Source organism: Atta colombica, unplaced genomic scaffold, assembly GCF_001594045.1.
Source record: "Atta colombica isolate Treedump-2 unplaced genomic scaffold, Acol1.0 scaffold162, whole genome shotgun sequence".
Lineage (NCBI taxonomy): Eukaryota > Metazoa > Arthropoda > Insecta > Hymenoptera > Formicidae > Atta > Atta colombica.
In genome coordinates this window covers 548,213-566,381 of record NW_017259253.1, presented here as the reverse complement: position 1 = coordinate 566,381, position 18,169 = coordinate 548,213, and the positions used below count along the sequence as shown (strand labels likewise).

General features: G+C 30.4%; 4 protein-coding genes across 4 annotated transcripts in view; all 4 read right to left on the bottom strand.

Annotated features, from left to right (window-relative positions):
- Positions 1–399: 399 nt before the first annotated feature.
- Positions 400–3,684, bottom strand: LOC108685928 (odorant receptor 82a-like). The gene is made up of 5 exons (XM_018190942.1): positions 2,897–3,684; positions 2,610–2,709; positions 1,722–1,835; positions 522–677; positions 400–456 (listed from the first exon to the last, which is right to left on the bottom strand). Exons 1-5 carry the CDS (start codon positions 3,682–3,684, stop codon positions 400–402), a joined length of 1,215 nt encoding a protein of 404 aa, XP_018046431.1.
- Positions 3,685–5,881: 2,197 nt separating this feature from the next.
- On the bottom strand, positions 5,882–9,176 carry LOC108685954 (odorant receptor 4-like). The gene is made up of 5 exons (XM_018190972.1): positions 8,389–9,176; positions 8,083–8,182; positions 7,158–7,271; positions 6,849–7,004; positions 5,882–5,938 (listed from the first exon to the last, which is right to left on the bottom strand). The coding sequence occupies exons 1-5, from the start codon at positions 9,174–9,176 to the stop codon at positions 5,882–5,884; spliced, it is 1,215 nt and encodes a 404-aa protein (XP_018046461.1).
- Positions 9,177–10,988: 1,812 nt separating this feature from the next.
- On the bottom strand, positions 10,989–14,194 carry LOC108685945 (odorant receptor 82a-like). The gene is made up of 5 exons (XM_018190962.1): positions 13,407–14,194; positions 13,101–13,200; positions 12,228–12,341; positions 11,917–12,072; positions 10,989–11,045 (listed from the first exon to the last, which is right to left on the bottom strand). The coding sequence occupies exons 1-5, from the start codon at positions 14,192–14,194 to the stop codon at positions 10,989–10,991; spliced, it is 1,215 nt and encodes a 404-aa protein (XP_018046451.1).
- A 1,819-nt stretch (positions 14,195–16,013) lies between these two features.
- The window catches only part of LOC108685950 (odorant receptor 82a-like), a 3,698-nt gene continuing 1,542 nt past the window's right edge, over positions 16,014–18,169 (bottom strand). Inside the window, exons 3-5 of the mRNA XM_018190967.1 lie at positions 16,400–16,510; positions 16,142–16,297; positions 16,014–16,070 (exon numbers count right to left, since the gene is read on the bottom strand). Of these exons, the coding sequence (XP_018046456.1) occupies positions 16,014–16,070; positions 16,142–16,297; positions 16,400–16,510 (324 nt within the window). The remainder of the gene's footprint in view (positions 16,071–16,141; positions 16,298–16,399; positions 16,511–18,169) is intronic.

Here is an 18,169-nt window from a genome sequence, read left to right as displayed (position 1 = left end):
ATACACACATGAAACAATTCAGTAAAACATTTATATTCAACAATTTTACATTTTGAATAAAATCTCATTTTATGTTATTAATTTTTCTACAAACGTATCTATTTCTTATTGAAATAATTTATGATTCAGTTTCTAAATCGCTATCACTTATTTTATATTACTTTCAAATGTAATATATAGAAAATTTGTTTAGCGATAAAAGATAAAAATTATTACTTAAAGAAATATTAATTTTTCAATAATAATTTTTACATCTTATTTTTAGGATTTAAAAGTGATATAGATAATAGATATCTTGTATTTTATTAGTAATACATACTATTATTCAAATATAATATGAAATTATAGTAACTAGAAAATTTGCTAACGCTTTGTACAAAATGATATAAATCTCATTATCTAAGAATCTGTCATGGTTCGAAGCATATTTGGATATATCATGGAGGTTCTCATTACCTAAAACATTTTGGAAATGTATTTGGCCGCAAAAATATAATATATTTACATTAATGTGCACTCACATCACCAAAAGTTGCGATGGAAAGATGAAATAGTTTCCCTGCAGTTAATTTGATTACATTACTCGATCGGGAGATAATTAAGACCAGACTTCGAGCCGTTTTATGTGGCAAACAATACCAATTAGTCATGTAAGCTATTTCTCCTACTTGTTTACACTATTAAATTATTTTATAATGTGGAAAAGTTGTGATAATATATTTAGCACTTTTTTTTTATAAAATTCAGAAAATATATATATATATATATATATATACAATGTATTGTATGTATATATAGGATGAGTAAAAAGTGAAATATCTCGAAAACTAAGCATTTCCGAAAGAAATTCTCCTATAAAAATTGTACGGTTTTAAATGATCTATACACTGATCTTATCAGTTTGACCTCAGGTAGCGTCGCCAACGTTTTTATATATTTTTATACATTTTTACGTTTTTATACGTTTAGATCAAAGTCACATTAATTTTTTTAAAAAGAACACCCTATTTTTTATTTCAGAATCTAATAACCGATGTCGAGAGTTTTTCAAAACACTATAATAAAATTTACATACACAAATACAGTTTGTATTGAGTGCTTTTCCAGTTATAAGGCTCGAAAGTTATTGTACCGCCGGTATTAATATTACGCAAGATGTAATGCTATCGAGCTGTAAGCCGTCCGACGGCTAAAACCTCTTGAATATTGTTCAGGATCATGTCTTGGATAACGTTTGTCAAGATCATTAAAGATTATTCCCCTTATTTTCGTAAAATTTTTGTAAAAAAATTCATTTTTACGTAAAAATGAAAATAAGAAGTACAGTTGGTCGAACACCTTGTGTAATGCTAATGCAGGCGGTACTATAACTTTTGAGCCTTATAAATCAAAAAGTACTTAATGAAAAATAACTTTATTGTAGTGTTTTGAAAGGTTTTGACCAGCTATTAGATTAGATTAGATTCTGCGATTAAATTCTGGAATCAAAAATAGGATGTGCCATTGCAAAAAATCGATGTTAATCTTGATCTGATCTTATTGACGCCACCCAATGTTAGACTGAACAGATCAGTGAATAAATCACTTAAAAACCCTACAACTTTTCTAAGAAACATTTCTTTCGGAAATGCTTAGTTTTCAAATATTGCACCAGTCCAGGATTTCTTACTCGCCCTATATATTATACATAAAATTTTTATTTCATAATTTATATTTTTTACCTGTTCTGTTACCGTTTCGCCAATATAACAGAATATAAAAATGTTGAAAGTCATGGATATATATATAATCATCATACAAGCTATTGTCATTTTTGTTTCTATTGTATTCCATCCCTGAAAGTTTATCATAATGTATTATGACAATTTATGTAATGCAATTTATATATATAATTATTATTAAAAGTATTATTATATGTTAAATATTTCTAAAAAATAATATAAGAACGCAATGCCACAGTACATCCAGTACGACAGTAGACGAAGATCATGGGCCAAAATCTGACAGCGGATGCACAAAAAATTACCGTGTGATCAGCGTTATTTGTTGTTCGTCAAGTCATAACACAGTCTGATTCACATTTACAACATTTGTGAGTATTTATTCTTGTTCAACATTTAAAAAACAAGAACGAAGTAATTCTAATACTGATGATGATAATAAATCTTATTTTATAAAAATAACCAAGTCAAATTAATATATGATATTATCTTTCTAATTCTGTTCATGATTGCATTTCAAGACTAAAAAATGTCGATTTGCAAAATGTTTACAGAATTGGATTTGTATATAAATTCACCCTGAAATATTTAATTAAAATTTGCTTTGACTAAAAACAGGATTTTCTCTTTTATTTTCATCAATCTAATCTTAAATTATAATTATTAATACTTATCTTCTGAAATTTGATGCTTCCTTATATCAAAGATATGACGATACTCACATGATTCTCAAATCATAACATATGTTTGCTGTCGCTGGTTGTATTGTGGCAATTTTTTCTCTGCGATAGTTCTTGTATGTGCGTTTTTCATTTTGCAATTTATTTAAGTATATAAAGTCCTACATGTGTCTTAATTACACATTTACTTTTTAATTTTTTAGCGTACCGTAATAATATAATATCCGAGCATACATAAGTTAAACGTACATCCTAACAATTCTACAAAACATATCTGATTTAAAAGTGCTTCCATTCGTGCCACGAAGCTGTAAATTATAATTACATTTTACATATATAAACTTTTTTTGGAACTAAATTATAATATATTAAGAGAAGGAAAAAAAGAATCAGATTAGATATAGTTTTTTGGCTCAAAGATTAAAGGCATCAAAATATAAAAGATTTTATTTTTTCAAACAGAGATATTAACTTTTAAATTTATATCGATATTACCTTAATACTCTCAGATGGTGCTCCACAATAATTGCCAATCGATGTTGTATCATATCCTGCTGTTTTCGATCGTCCAGCTGGTCCAGCCATCTCATCAGTATATTCAACTGGCCACATGCGTGCATTGCAAACACCGCTGCAAGACTGCAGGCACCGGCGGTAACGGAATTAACGACGATGCTCGAGATGAGCTGCACGGTAAACGCAATTTCACCCGCTGGGCTCTTCGTAATATCTATGAACTTGCTGTACGTGGGACACGGTAATATATGTATCGACACGCTCACATTCCCGATATATACAAATGTAGGTATGATGCCCTGCATCACGCTATGGGAGAACACACCGCTATGCATGAAAATTGCGCACAATCCAGCGACAAAACGACCAAATTTGGCATATTTCAGCATTATTTGCCGATCTTCTATATCTGTTATTATAAGCCAATCAGTCCTCACGTGCTCCACGCAACGATATATATCGCGGCTGCGAAACAGCAGTGAAAAGTAATTCATGCCACCCATACTCCAGTGATTTAACGGACCAACAGCTTGTAACTTTTTATGCATATCGGTCTCTTCGAGCAAGATGTTCAGAATGCAAGGTACGACCGTGTAGGCTATTAATGAATAACAGATAATTATCAGTACTATTGAAATCACTTTTTCTTTGATGGTCGTCGAGGCTGAACGTGGCCAAGCGCCCACTGGTTTTAGGAACCAACGATTCAACTGAATACTGTAATCACTCGCGTCCAAGTGTGACATGACACGTTTATTGATATCCATGATTACTCACAGAACGTGCGGATGCTACTGAATTGACTTAAACATGCGCGCAGAAAGCGGCGCCTGCGCCAGGGAGAAACAGTAACAGGTAATAGGATATTTGTGCGTTCATTAGTCGATCAATACTCACGGTGTACGATGCGTGATGTCTCATAAACGATTTGCTATAACACGTATTCGCAAAGATAAATTTAATGTTTTTCAAATATGAAACTTTTATATATATATAATTCAGATTATGTATGTGAACTTTATTATACAAGTAGATATGTATATAAACTTCATTATTGTGTTTCGTTATCTTTCGGGAATATTAACCAAATAGAAATTTTTTTTTTCTAGAAAAATACACGTAATCTCAAGAAGACACTATTTGTATAATCTCATCTCTATTTGTAAGAAATATTAACTATTAAGAAATATTTAACTTTTTAATGTTGAGAATAATTTATTTTTTTTTACATAAATACATTTTAAAATTACATCACCAAAAGTTGCGATTGACAATTGCAATAATTTCCAGTGATAATCTCTCGATAACGATATCTTATTGAGCTATTATCAGAATGATAATGACAATTTTAATGCGTTTCAATTAGTCATATGTCTTTTTGCCAACTTTTTTACACTACTAACTAATAAATTAATTAATGTAGATATTCGTAGGTTCGTAAAATTTCTAAAATTTCTATATAAGTGTTTTTTATATTTTCAGAAATGGGAGAAAAATTTAAGAAACAATTCAAGTCACAACTCAAGTCATTAAATGATTTTTTTTAACATAGAATAATTAAGACTCGATTACACCAACGTTACTTTGATTTTAAATGAAGCTTAAAACTCTTTCTGTCTCTTTTTGGCTTTAAAACGAGACAGATAGAGTTTTAAGTTGGGCCTAAATCCAATATTCTTAAGTATTAGGCGTCAAATGATTTGCGGCTCGGTGTAATTGATTAACTATTTGTAAAGATGGAATCACAAGGCTTGAATTCATTTCTTGAATGATAACACGCATACAGTCATGCCTTCTTTGATGTATGCTAAAATTCGTTGATGTATTAAGCGCTGCATGTACACGATTTTTATATTGATTATGGATTAGTTCATAGCTTATTCCTTGCATGCATCCATCAAATGTAACAATTGCTAATGTAATAATTGCTAATAATTTTTTAATAATTTTAAATAGTTATTTGTTAAACGTCAAACTGTATGCATCAAATCAAGCATAGCAACATTCATGCTTACGTTGTTTATATCATTCAAGAAATCAAGTATCGTATGATTCCATCTTAAATCTGAGTTCAAAACCCATATACACGTTTTTTCGTGTTTGAAGAGCCCAAATGGTAATTAAGAGATTTTGATCACCAATTTGACAATTAAATTGTAGATCCTTTTCAGATTGGAGATTAAACATTACGCTAACAATCTAATTAAAAAAAAATTCATTGTCACTAACATTTCATTAGAGTCCCTATACTCGCAGGAACTTACGTACATTCTTAAGTATAATAATTCGGATAATTCTGGTTCTTATACATTTCCTGAGGAATTACCTGTCTCGTAAGATTCTCGTCGTTGTAATAAAATATAAAAATATTGAGTCATAGGTACATATATGATAATATATGATATCATTCGTGCTGAATCAAAAGCACACCATTCTGGAAAATCTGAAATTAGTATTACATTACAGTAGTACATTTTATAAATAAGGACGTTACAAAGTGTTAATAATACATTCGTATTTTTAGCATATCATAATAGATAAATATACAAGTAAACTATGTATGTTTCTATAGTCATAAGAATCATAGTAAATTTATATAGATATGTTTATAATTTTATATTTATTGTGACACAGATGACTATATTAAAGAAACGTTCGTTTTATCATTTCTTACACTGAATATTGATATAACATCAAAAACAAGCTCGATTAAAATAGTCTTCATTTATTTGAATTTATATCACTAGATCCTTATAATTTGCTTCGATTTAATTCTTAGAAATTTTTATTTATTTATATTATTTTCTCGGGATATAGAAATATATTCTGGTATAGGATATAGAAATATATTCTGGTATAGGTGTCCTATATTTTATTAATAATATCGTTTATTTATACATAGTATATAAATTTATAGTGATAACTAGAAAATTTGCTTTATACAAAAATGGTAACTATTATTGTCTAAGAAGCTGTCATAGTCCGAAGCATGTTTAGATATATCATGGAGGATCTTATCACCTAAAACATTTTAAACATATATATTATTGTAAAACATAATATACATAGGCACCGACTACGGGGGGGGGGGGAAACCACTTTTTGCTCCCCCAATAATTTTAAAGGATGCAATGCTCCCTCAATAATTTGTATCTTTTGGTCTTTTAACAAAAGTTTTTTTAACAATTGCAAATAATTTCTGTAATTAGTAAAAGTGAAAGTGAAAAAGGCCCGGCCACACTATGCATAACGTTGACGCGGTGAATTAAAAGTGACATCCGTCATCTGCTATCCTAAGAGTGCCTTTCAACAAGAGACAGTGTAATGACACAGTGTGACACAGTTAATTATATCATTATATTCTTGTTGTTCGCCAATGTTAAATAAGGATGAAATGATTATCGTATTAAATTAAATCGCTTGTTGAAGCGTGTTCTAATTCCTATCAAGGTATTCCTCGGGTGTCATGTCATCTTTGTTTAACATTTATTAGACAGCAAGGATGACGTGATACCCGGGGTCAGATGAGAATCCGAATATGTTACTGGAAGGAATTGTATGTGCAGGGACATCACATACCAAAGAGAAACCTGAGAAAGGACAAGAGAGTTCTTTTCCTGTAATTATCTGCAACATATCTTGTATCATTATAATCCTCTGAAGAAGTGGATATCTACTACACAATATTATCCATCTTTTTGCGATCATTTTGACGAAAATAAATCGCTGAAATTGTTAAAAATCTCCATTAATTCTATAAATTTTAGTTAATTTGATAAATTTTATTTCAACGATTTATATCTATCAGTAACACCGCAAAAATGTGAATATTGTTGTGTCCCCTCCATTATTTTTCGATGCCCCTTTAATATTTTTCACAAGTCGGCGCCTATGATAATATACACTTATAATATACACTTCGTGTACTTACATCACCAAAAGTTGCGATAGAAAGATGAACTAATTTCCCTGCAGTTAATTTGATCACGCTACTTGATCGGGAGATAATCAAGATCAGACCTCGAGCCGTTTTATATGGCAAATGATACCAATTAGTCATGTAAGCTATTTGTCCTACTTGTTTACACTATTAAATTATTTATTTCATAATATGGAAAAATTGTGATAAATGCATATATTTAGTGCTTTTAATAGAACTTGGACAAGATATAATACATGTAAGAATATATGAGAATATATTATACCACAAAATTTTTATTTCATAATTTGTATTTTTTACCTGTTCTGTTACCGTTTCGCCAATATAACAAAATATAAAAATGTTGAAGGTCATGGATATATATATAATCATCATGCAAGCTACTGTCATTGCCGTCTCTACAGTGTTCCATCCCTAAAAGTATATCATAATGATAATTTATGAAATTTATATATACAATTATTATTAAAAGTATTATTAAATGTTGAAAAATAATATTATATATAACAAATTGTTGAAAAATAATATAAGGATGCAATGCCACAATATATCCAGTAACGACAGTAGAGGATCATAGTTGAAAATCGGAGAGCGCATGCAAGAAAAATTTCTATGTAGCGACGTTACTTGCTGTTCACAGTCATAGATTCACATTTATTCATATCATTTGTTCTTGTTTAATATTAATATTAATGAACAACACAAATATAATAATTCTAATACTGATGATAATCTTATCTTACAGAGCAGAACAATCAAGAACAATCAATATTTATCAAGTTAATTCAATATTTAATATTACTTTCTAATTCTGTTCATGATTGCGTTTCAAGCCCGAAAAATGTCGGCTCGAAAAGAGAGTATACAGAATTTTGTACATAAATTCTCATTGAAATATTTACGCATTAAAATTCGCTTTGACTGAAAATAGGATTTTCTTTTATTTGATTAGACTTATTTTCATCGATCCAAACTCAAATTACAATTACTAACACTTTTTTGAAATTTGATGCTCCTTTACACCAAAGATATGGTGGTTATGTAATTTTAAAATTACAACATCATGTTTGCTGTCGCTTGGTTGTATTGTGGCAATTTTTTTCTGGGCGATAATTATTTATTGCAAGTGCGTCTTTCATTTTGCAATTTATTTAAGTATGAAAAGTGATACAATGTGATATATATGTCTTAACTACACATTCACTTTTTTAATACTTTAACGTACCGTAATGACATAATATCCGATCATACATAAGTTAAACGTACATCCTAGCAATTCTACAAAACAAATTTGATTTAAAAGTGCTTCCATTTGTGCCACAAAGCTGTAAGTAACGTAAATTACAATTATTTACGTGTATATAAACTTGTTTTGGAATTATGTTATAATATATCATTGAGAGAAGGAAAAAGAGAGTCAGATAAGATAAAATTTTGGATTGGCTTAAAGATCAGAAACATTAAAATATAAAAGATTTTATTTTGTATACATCAAACAGAAATATCAACATTAAATTTATATCGGTATTACCTTAATACTCTCAGATGGTGCTCCACAATGATTGCCAATTGATGGTGTACCATATCTTGCTGCTTTTGATCGTCCAATTGATCTAGCCATCTCATCAATATATTCAATTGACCACACGCATGCATCGCAAACACCGCTGCGAGACTGCAGGCTCCAGCCGTGACGGAATTGACAACGATGCTCGAAAGGAGCTGCATAGTTAATGCGATTTCGCCTGTTGGACTCTTTGTAATATCTATGAACTTGCTGTACGTGGGACACAGTAACACACGCACCTTCACGCTTACATTTCCGATACTTTCGAACTTCGGCGTGACACCTTGCAATATGGTATGCGAGAATACGCCGCCATGCATGAAAATTGCGCATAGCCCGACGATAAAACGACCAAATTTAGCATATTTGAACATCACATGACGATCTTCTATCTCTGTCATCATCCGCCAATCAGTCCTCACGTGCTCCACGCAGCGATGTATATCGCGTCTGCGAAACAGCAATGAGAAATAATTCATGCCACCCATGCACCAGTGACTTAATGGACCAATAGCTCTTAATTTTTTCTGCACATCGATCTCTTCGAATAGGATGTTCAAAATACAAGGTATGACCGTATAAGCTATCAACGAGTAGCAGATGATTATCAATATTGTTGAAAACACCTTTTCTCTAACTGTTGTCGAGGCTGAACTTGGCCAAGCGCCTACTAGTTTTAGGAGCCAACGATTCAATTGAATACTGTAATCACTCGCGTCTCGTTGTAACATGACATGATCATTGTCATTCATGATTGCTCATGGAAAGCGCGAATGCTACTGAATCGACTTAAACGCACGTGCAATTGATAGAAAGAACTTGGCCAAGCGCCTGCGCCAGCGAGCAACCAGTAATAGTTAATAATAGGATATTTGTACGTCTCGTCAGTCGATCGATACTCACGGAGTACGCTGCACGTGGTGTCTCATAAACGATATCTCGTAAATTAAATTTGCTATAACATACGGACATAAATTTATTGTTTTTTAAATATGAAACGTTTATTTATAATTCAAGTAGTAGTATGTAAACTTTATTATATAAATAATATGTAAACTTCATTGTTGTGTTTCGATCGTTATCTTTCGGGAATATTAAACAGAGGAGAAATTATTTTCTTTTAGAAAAATACTCGTGTAATCTCAAGAAGATACTCTTTTTTATAATCTTATTTTTCCTGTAAGAATATTTATTTTTTTAATATTAAAATTTAGAATAATTTTCTATTTATTATGTAAATATTTACATTTTAATTACATCGGCAAAAATTGCGATTGACAATTGCAATAATCTCTACTATCTCCAAATAGTGATATTTTCTCGATAATGTTATCCGATCGAGTTATTATCAAAATAATAGAGCATTTTAATTTGATAATTCGTTTGGTAATTAGGCATATATGCCTTTTTGCCAACATTTTTACTTAACACTAACAAATTAATTAATAGATATTCATAAAATTTCTGTATAAGCGTTTTTTTATTTTTAAAAATATGAAAAACAATTAAGGAACAATACAAGTTACAAAGCTCAAATCATTAAACGATTTTTTTAAACATAAAATAATTAAATAGTAGTATTGTTAAGCAATCGCGATCTGTAAATCAATTCCACGTTCACTTACATACACAGTATTTTTTTTAGCATTTAAGGACCTAAAATGACTTGGTGATTAAGAGACTTTTGATCATCAGCACCATTTGAATTCAGCATTAAACTGTAGATTTCCCCTCAGATTAAACATTACACTAACAATTTAATTCCGAAAAAAACTTCATTGTTACTGGAACTTAATTAAAGGCTCCATACAGAAGTTAAATAAAGAACTTATGTACATTCTTAAGCATAATAATGCGGATGATTCTAAATAGTTAATGATTTCATTATAATTTCGAGAAATTATCTGTTACGTGAGAATTTTGTCTTGTAACAAAATATAAAAATATTGAGCCGTAGATACGTATACGATAATATACGATGTCGTTTGGGCTTCATCAAAATAGCTCCAATTCTAGAAAATCGTTATTATTAGTTAATTATTAGTATTAACATTTTTTAAATAAAGGCATTATAAAGTGCTGATAACATATATTCATATTTTTAGCTTATCATAATAGATTAATGTGCAGGTAAACTACATACTAAATAAACTATATATTTTTACAGTCATAAGAATCATAATAAATTTCTATGGATACCTTTATAATTTTATATTTATTGTGATAATAATTATATTAAAGCGTTAAAGCGTTTAGCAAAACGTTCATGTTATTATTTGTTACACTGAATATCGACATAGCGTCGAAAACAAGCTCGATTAAAATAGCCTTCATTTGTTTATTGTTTGAATTTATATCATTAGATTCTTATTTGCTTCAATTTAATTCTTAGTAATTTTTATTTATTTATATTATTTTCTCGGGATATAGAAATACATTACATATTCTTGGTGACCTATATTTTATTAATAATTCATAACGTTATTTATATATAGTATATAAATTTATAGTGGTAACTAGAAAATTTGCTAATGCTTTATACAAAATGGTGTAACTATTATTGTCTAAGAAGCTGTCATAGTTCGAAGCATGTTTAGATACATCATGGAGGATCTTATCACCTAAAACATTTTAAACATATATATGGTTGTAAAACATAATATACATATGCCGACTACAGAGGGGGGGGGGCAAACCACTTTTTGTTCCTCCAATAATTTTAAAAGGTGCAATGCTTTCTCAATAATTTGTATCTTTTGGTTTTTTAACAAAAGGTTTTTTTAACAATTGCAATTAATTTCTGTAACCAAAAGAGAGAAAGGCCACATACGCCATACATAACGTTGACGCGGCGAATTAAAAGTGACATTCTGCTATCCTAGGAGTGCTTTCCAACAAGAGGCGGTGTAACGACACCGTTCATTATATCATTATATTCTTGTTGCTCACCAATGTTAAACAAAGATGAGATGATTATTGTATTATACTAAGTCGCTTGTTGAAGCGTGTTCTAATTCCCATCAAAGTATTCCTCGGGTATCATGTCATCTTTATTTAACATTTGTTAGACAGCAAAGATGACGTGATACCCGAGATACTCAGATGAGAATCCGAACATGCTACTGGAAGGAACTGTTTGTGCAGGGACACCACATACCAAAGAGAAACCTGAGAAAGGACAAGAGAGTTCTTTTCCTATAACTACCTACAAAATAACTTTTACATTATAATCCTCTGAAGAAGTGGATGTAAACTACAAAATATTATCCATCTTTTTGCGATACTTTTGATGAAAATAAATCGCTGAAATTGTTAAAATCTCCATTAATTTGATAAATTTTGGTTATTTCAGCAATTTATATCTATCAGTAGCACTACAAAAATGTGAATATTGTTGTGTCCCCTCCATTATTTCTCGGTGCCCCTTCAATATTTTTCGCAAGTCGGCGCCTATGATACTATACACTTATAATATACACTTCGTGTACTTACATCACCAAAAGTTGCAATAGAAAGATGAACTAATTTTCCTGCAGTTAATTTGATCACGCTACTTGATCGGGAGATAATCAAGATCAGACCTCGAGCCGTTTTATATGGCAAATGATACCAATTAGTCATGTAAGCTATTTGTCCTACTTGTTTACACTATTAAATTATTTATTTCATAATATGAAAAAATTGTGATAAATGCATGTATTTAGTGCTTTTAATAGAACTTGGACAAGATATAATACATGTAAGAATATATATGAGAATATATTATACCACAAAATTTTTATTTCATAATTTGTATGTTTTACCTGTTCTGTTACCGTTTCGCCAATATAACAAAATATAAAAATGTTGAAGGTCATGGATATATATATAATCATCATGCAAGCTATTGTCATTGCCGTCTCTACAGTATTCCATCCCTAAAAGTATATCATAATGTTTTATGATAATTTATGAAATTTATATATACAATTATTATTAAAAGTATTATTAAATGTTGAAAAATAATATAAGGATGCCACAATATATCCAGTAACGACAGTAGAGGATCATGGTTGAAAATCGGAGAACGCATGCAAGAAAAATTTCTATATACTTGCTGTTCACAGTCATAGATTCACATTTATTCATATCATTTGTTCTTGTTTAATATTCAATGAACAACACAAATATAATAATTCTAATACTGATGATAATCTTATCTTACAGAGCAGAACAATCAATATTTATCAAGTCAATTCAATATTTAATATTACTTTCTAATTCTGTTCATGATTGCGTTTCAAGGCCGAAAAATGTCGGCTCGAAAAGTATACAGAATTTTGTACATAAATTCTCACTGAAATATTTATGCATTAAAATTCGCTTTGACTGAAAATAGGATTTTCTTTTATTTGATTAGACTTATTTTCATCGATCCAAACTCAAATTACAATTACTAACACTTATTTTCTGAAATTTGATGCTCCTTTACACCAAAGATATAGTGATTATGTGATTTTCAAATTACAACATCATATTTGCTGTCGCTTGGTTGTATTGTGACAATTTTTTTCTGGGCGATAATTATTTATTGCAAGTGCGTCTTTCATTTTGCAATTTATTTAAGTATGAAAAGTGATACAATGTCGATATGTATGTCTTAATTACACATTCACTTTTTTAATACTTTAACATACCGTAATGACATAATATCCGATCATACATAAGTTAAATGTACATCCTAGCAATTCTACAAAACAAATCTGATTTAAGAGTGCTTCCATTTGTGCCACGAAGCTGTAAGTAACGTAAATTACAATTATATACGTGTATATAAACTTGTTTTGGAATTATGTTATAATATATTATTGAGAGAAAGAAAAAGAGAGTTAGATAAGATAAAATTTTGGATTGGCTTAAAAATCAGAATCATTAAAATTTAAATGATTTTATTTTTTATACATCAAACAGAAATATCAACATTAAATTTATATCGGTATTACCTTAATACTCTCAGATGGTGTTCCACAATGATTGCCAATTGATGGTGTATCATATCTTGCTGCTTTCGATCGTCCAACTGGTCTAGCCATCTCATCAGTACATTCAATTGACCACACGCGTGCATCGCAAATACCGCTGCGAGACTGCAGGCGCCGGCCGTGACGGAATTGACAACGATGCTCGAAAGGAGCTGCACAGTTAATGCGATTTCGCCTGCTGGGCTCTTTGTAATATCTATGAATTTGCTGTACGTGGGACATGGTAATACCTGCACTGACACGCTCACGTTTTCGATATATACAAATGTCGGCGTGATGCCCCGCAGCACGCCGTGCGAGAACACACCACTGTGCATGAAAATTGCGCACACCCCAGCTACAAAACGACCAAATTTAGCATATTTGAACATCACTTGACGATCTCCTATCTCTGTCATTATCCGCCAATCAGTCCTCACGTGCTCCACGCAACGATGTATATCGCGTCTGCGAAACAGCAGTGAGAAATAATTCATGCCACCCATGCACCAGTGACTTAATGGACCAATAGCTTTTAATTTTTTCTGTACATCGGTCTCTTCGAATAGGATATTCAAAATACAAGGTATGACCGTATAAGCTATCAACGAGTAGCAGATGATTATCAATATTGTTGAAAACACCTTTTCTCTAACTGTTGTCGAGGCTGAACTTGGCCAAGCGCCCACCAATTTTAGAAGCCAACGATTCAATTGAATACTATAATCACTCGCGTCTCGTTGTAACATGACATGATCATTGACAGTCATGATTGCTCATGGAAAGCGCGAATGCTACTGAATCGACTTAAACGCACGTGCAATTGATAGAAAGTAGCGCCTGCGCCAACGAGCAACCAGTAATAGTTAATAATAGGATATTTGTGCGTCTCGTCAGTCGATCGATACTCATGGTGTACGCTGCACGTGGTGTCTCATAAACGATATCTCGTAAATTAAATTTGCTATAACATACGGACATAAATTTATTGTTTTTTAAATATGAAACTTTTATTTGTAATTCAAGTAATAGTATGTAAACTTTATTATATAAATAATATGTAAACTTCATTGTTGTGTTACGATCGTTATCTTTCGGGAATATTAAACAGAGGAGAAATTATTTTCTTTTAGAAAAATATCCGTGTAATCTCAAAAAGGCTACTCTTTTTTATAATCTTATCTCTCCTGTAAGAATATTTTTTTTTATATTAAAATTAAGAATAATTTTCTATTTATTATGTAAATATTTACATTTTAATTACATCGGCAAAAGTTGCGATTGACAATTGCAATAATCTTCACTATCTCCAAATAGTGATATTTTCTCGATAATGTTATTCGATCGAGCTATTTTCAAAATAATAGAGCATTTTAATTTGGTAATTCGTTTGGTAATTAGGCATACATGCCTTTTTGCCAACATTTTTACACTAACAAATTAATTAATGTAGATATTTATAAAATTTCTATATAACGTTTTTTATATTTTCAAAAATATGAAAAACGATTAAGAAACAATACAAGTTACAAAGCTCAAATCATTAAATGATTTTTTTAAATATAAAATAATTAAGTAGTAGTTTCAATACTACTACTTGTTAAGCCTGAGTCAACTCGCGATCTGTAAATCCAGGTTCAACTTCATCTTCATACGCGATTTTTAGCATTTAAGGAGTCTAAAATGATTCTACTTGATGATTAAGAGACTTTTGATCATCAGCACCATTTGAATTCAGTATTAAACTGTAGATTTCCCCTCAGATTGAACATTAGACTAACAATCTAATTCCGAAAAACTTCGTTGTTACTGGAACTTCATTAGAGGCTCCATACAGAAGTTAAATAAGGAACTTATGTACATTCTTAAGCATAATAATTCGGATGATTCTAATAGTTAAAATAGTTATCAATAATTTCATTATAATTTACCTGTTATGTGAGAATTTTGCCAATATAACAAAATATAAAAATATTGAGCCGTAGATACGTATACGATGTCATTTGCGCTCCATTAAAATCGCTCCAATTCTAGAAAATCGTAATTAGTATTTACATTTTTTAAATAAATGCATTATAAAGTGCTGATAATATATATTCATATTTTTAGCTTACCATAATAGTTAAAATAGTGCAGGTAAACTATATATGTTTTTATAGTCATCAACTATATATGTATTTATAGTCATAAGAATCATAATAAATTTCTATGGATATTTTTATAATTTTATACTTATTGTGACACAGACAATGATTATATTAAAGATGAAAATGTTCGTTTTATCATTTCTTATTAAATATCGATATATTCAGCGTTGAAAACAAGCTTGATTAAAATAGCCTTCATTTATTTATTGCTTGAATTTATTTCATTAGATCCTTAGAGTTTGCTTCAATTTAATTCTTAATAATTTTTATTTATTTATATTATTTTTTCGGGATATAGAAATATACTATATGTAGATATAGAAATATACTAGATGTTCTTTATATTTTATTAATAATTTATACGTTATTTAAACAGAATGTATAAAGTTATAGTGATAACTAGAAAATTTGCTAACGCTTTATACAAAATTACTATTATTGTCTAAGAAGCTGTTATAGTCCGAAGCATGTTTAGGTATATCATGGAGGTTTTCATCACCTAAAATATTTTGAATATATATTTGGCTGATAAAAAACATAATATATGTAACATACATTTGGCGTACTTACATCACCAAAAGTTGTGATAGAAAGATGAAATAGTTTCCCTGCAGTTAATTTGATCACACAACTCGAGCGGGAGATAATTAAGATCAGACTTTGAGCCGTTTTATGTGGCAAACGATACCAATTTGTCATATAAACTGTCTCACCTACTTGTTTACACTGTCAAATTATATATTTTATAATATCAAAAATTGGCATATTTTTTTAAATTTATAAATCCTTGCAAATATTATACTATAAACTTCGTAACTTTTATTTTACCTGTTCCGTGACAATTTCGCCAATATAACAGAATATAAAAATATTGAAAGTCATGGATATGTAAATAATCATATAAGCTACTGACGTTTTTTTTTCTATTACATTCCATCCCTGAAAATTATCGAATAATATGTTAATTTAAATATTAACAATTTATCTTATCATTATTATTTAACATAATTAAGTTTTATTGATAACATTCAAATAATAATGTATATATAATATAACAATTTAATGTACACATGTGTGTACATTAAATTGTTATATTATAGTAGAAAATCGTGAAGCAATATCTGAGAATATATGCATACTAACAATATGGCGGCATTACTTTCTGATCAGGTCAAATTATACGCGGTCCGATTCACGTTTACAATAGACGCTATGTTCCAAAATTGAACTGACTGTACTAAAAGTCTATAGTGCACGTAAACTATCGCATTTTCAGTATTGGCAATAAATTTGGAACACAGCTAGAAATGGTCATGTTTATTCAGAAGATTGAACTGTTGAGGAACGGATCCATGAGCGCTCACAACTATTGGATGATCTAGAAGAATACATCAATAGTAATGAACGCTCCGCTACACAACAGTTTAATCTGCTGAACACAATTAATGATTCTTATTTTCTTTATTATATTCAAATAATTTAAATATTAAAGAAATTACAAATAAACTTATTATGAACTAAATCATTTATTTTATTTTTAGTATATATTTAGTTTGAAAATATTAATAATTTATTTTTAGTATTTAATAATTTACTTTTGAAATTTGACGCTTCTTGACTCTAAGGATGTGATTAGTGTCAGTAGATGTGTACAGTAAGTTATGTGATTTGCAAATATTAAAGATCGCGACGCATACTCTCACTATTGATTGTATTATAATACTTCCTCTGCGACTAATTATTTCTTGCATATGCGCCTTTCATATTATAATTTAAAAAGTGAAACGTCGTACAATATTTCTTAATTACATATTCACCTTTTTTATTTTTTAGCGTACCGTAATGACGTAATATCCGAGCATACATAAATTAAATGTACAGCCTAGCAATTCCACAAAACATATCTGATTTAAAAGTGCTTCCATCCGCGTCACGAAACTGTAAATTAAAATTATATTTTTACATATATAAATATTATTTTCTTGAAACTAATTTATATTTGAAAAAAGAAAAAAAGAGTGAGAAAATTTCTAGATTAGCTTAAAAATCAAAAACAAGTATAAAAAATTTTATTTTTGATTCATTAAGTACACACCACACACAGGAATATCAATTAAGACTTAAATTTATGTCCTTTTTTATTTTTATTTATTACCTTAATACTCTCAGGTGATGCTCCACAATGATCGCTAATCGATGTTGTACCGTGCTTTGCTGCTTTCGATCATCCAACTGGTCCAACCATCTCATCAATACATTCAACTGACCGCACGCGTGCATCGCGAACACCGCTGCAAGACTACAGGCGCCAACTGTGACGGAATTGACGACGATACTTGAGATGAGCTGCAGCGTTAACGCAATCTCGCCCGCTGGGCTCTGCGTGGTATCAACGAATTTACTGTATGAGGGACACGGTAACACATGCACCGATACGCTCACATTCCCGATACATTCGAATGTCGGCGTTGTACCCTGGAGTACGCTATGCGAGAATACTCCACCATGCATGAAAATTGCACATAACCCGGCAACGAAACGGCCGACTTTAGCATATTTCAGCATCACCTGCCGATCCCCAATCTCTGTCACCGTCCG